This window comes from Andrographis paniculata, unplaced genomic scaffold, assembly GCF_009805555.1.
Source record: "Andrographis paniculata isolate CXL003 unplaced genomic scaffold, ASM980555v1 Contig66END, whole genome shotgun sequence".
Lineage (NCBI taxonomy): Eukaryota > Viridiplantae > Streptophyta > Magnoliopsida > Lamiales > Acanthaceae > Andrographis > Andrographis paniculata.
The window spans coordinates 1,126,606-1,128,788 of NW_026137602.1; the positions used below are offsets into that span (position 1 = coordinate 1,126,606).

Below are 2,183 nucleotides of genomic sequence, written 5' to 3' on the forward strand. Positions count from 1 at the left end.
TGATTTCCAGTTGTGATAGAAATGGCTACTAGAGGAAGCTTTGTGCAACCAGCCATTCCCCGGTTTGATGGCCATTACAATCATTGGAGTATGCTAATGTAGAACTTCCTAAGATCTAAAGAATACTGGAGTCTTGTAGAAACGGGCTACAATGAGCCGGATACTGGAGTGACGCTGCCAAAAGAGCACCGGAAAAAACTTGATGAGATGAAACTTAGAGATTTGAAGGTAAAAAATTACTTGTTTCAAGCTATTGATAGAACTATTCTAGAAACCATTCTATAAAAGAACACATCCAAGCAGATATGGGATTCCATGAAGAAGAAGTATGAAGGAAACAATAGGGTTATACGACCCATTCTTCAATCTCTTTGCAAAGAGTTTGAAAATCTTGAAATGAAATCTGGCGAACAGGTCTATGACTACTCTTCAAGAGTGATGACTATCGCTAATAAAATGCGAGTATACGGTATGAGTGATATTGCCGTGGTGGAGAAGATACTTCGATCATTGAGCGAAAAATTCAACTATGTTGTCTGCTCCATTGATGAATCGAAAGATATTGACAATTTGTCAATTGATGAACTGCAAAGCTCCTTAATTGTTCATGAGCAGAAATTTCAAAGGCAGAAAGGTGAAGAGCAGGTGTTAAAAGTATCTCATAAAGAAAAAGTTAATGGAAGAGGTCGTGGTCGAAATTCATCTCGTAGACGAGGTAGAGGACGTGGTAGAGGCAATCCAAGTTTCAATAAATCCTATGTAGAATGTTTCAAATGCCACAACACGAGACATTTTCAATATGAATGTCCAAATTGGAAAAAGGAAGCCAACTAAAACGAGTAGATGTGGAAGAAGAATTGGTTTTGATGGCCTATGCAGATGATCATGAAACTAAAACGAGTGATGCATGGTTTCTTGACACTGGGTGTTCCAATCATATGTGTAGTGATAGAAGTGTATTCTCGAGCTTTGTCGATGACATTATACACTCTCTCAGATGTGGAAACAACACTACAATGCAGGTAGCTGGAAAAGGCAATGTCAAACTAGTGTTTAATGGCATTCAGTTCATGGTGAGTGATGTATATTATGTTCCTGATCTTAGAAAAAATTTGTTGAGTGTGGGACAATTACAGGAGAAATGACTAGAATCCAAATAGAATCTTAAACGAGATAAACAAAAGGGTGTAAAGACCACTCAAGAAATGAAATTGACTCAAGATTTTTCCTTTAAAGACTCAATTGTGTAATGATGATTTTACAAAAGAATACTTATCAAAAAGTTATGGTCCGGTCTTGTGATTAAGAATGGAACTTGTAACATCTATCATCCGCACAGGGGACTCATTGCTCACACTAATATGAGCACTAATCGTATGTTTACCTTGATTAATGAACGATCCAAAGTCATCCCAAGTTCCACAGAAGAATGTTTGCATACCAGACTCTACTTCCGCTCATTTATGGCATCAACAATATGGACACCTGAATTTAAAAGGCTTGAAGACTTTGCAATCTAAAGGAATGGTTCATGGACTGCCTCAATTTGGAAATTCAAGTATTACATGCCCTGATTGCTTTCTTGGAAAACAACATCGGAATGTGATACCCAAAAGGAGCGAGTGGTGTGCAACTAAGTTACTTGAGCTTGTTCATGCAGACATCTGTGGGCCTATTGAACCAACATCACATGGTGGAAAGAGGTATGTATTATGCTTCATTGATGATTAGAGTCGTAAAGCTTGGGTATATCTGTTAGTGGAGAAGTCAGAGGCTCTGGAAAAGTTCAAAATCTTTAAGAAGAAAGTGGAAAATGAAACAAAAGCATCTATAAAATGCTTGAGAACAGATAGAGGAGCCGAGTTTACTTCTCACAGCTTCAAAGCCTTTTGTCAATAGCAAGGAATTAAAAGACAACTTACAAATGCTTACACACCTCACCAAAATGGAGTTGCCGAGAGGAAAAACAGAGCTGTCATGAATATGGTCCGCTGCCTACTCATCTCCAAAGGGTTCCTAAAACTTTTTGGGCAGAAGCTTTCAATTGGACATTTTATCTACTGAATAGGTGTCCAACATTAGCAGTTAAGAACGTCACTCCTCAAGAAGCATGGAGTGGAATCAAACCATCGGAGTATTGCACATGTCCATATACCAAAAGCAAAAAGGAAGAAATTGGATGA

The 2,183-nt window shown here is 38.2% G+C and overlaps 1 protein-coding gene across 1 annotated transcript; it reads left to right on the plus strand.

Annotated features, from left to right (window-relative positions):
- The first annotated feature begins 315 nt into the window (after window positions 1–315).
- LOC127262758 (uncharacterized) lies at window positions 316–2,183 on the plus strand. Its single transcript, XM_051291570.1, has 4 exons — window positions 316–733; window positions 823–1,073; window positions 1,408–1,703; window positions 2,069–2,183. The coding sequence occupies exons 1-4, from the start codon at window positions 316–318 to the stop codon at window positions 2,181–2,183; spliced, it is 1,080 nt and encodes a 359-aa protein (XP_051147527.1).

Coding starts and splice junctions, on each gene's coding strand:
- LOC127262758 (XM_051291570.1), top strand. CDS start 316: ATGAAGAAGAAGTATGAAGGAAACAATAGGGTTATACGACCCATTCTT. Junction 734..822: donor AGGTAGAGGACGTGGTAGAG/GCAATCCAAGTT, acceptor AATTGGAAAAAG/GAAGCCAACTAAAACGAGTA. Junction 1,704..2,068: donor ACATCACATGGTGGAAAGAG/GTATGTATTATG, acceptor TCTACTGAATAG/GTGTCCAACATTAGCAGTTA.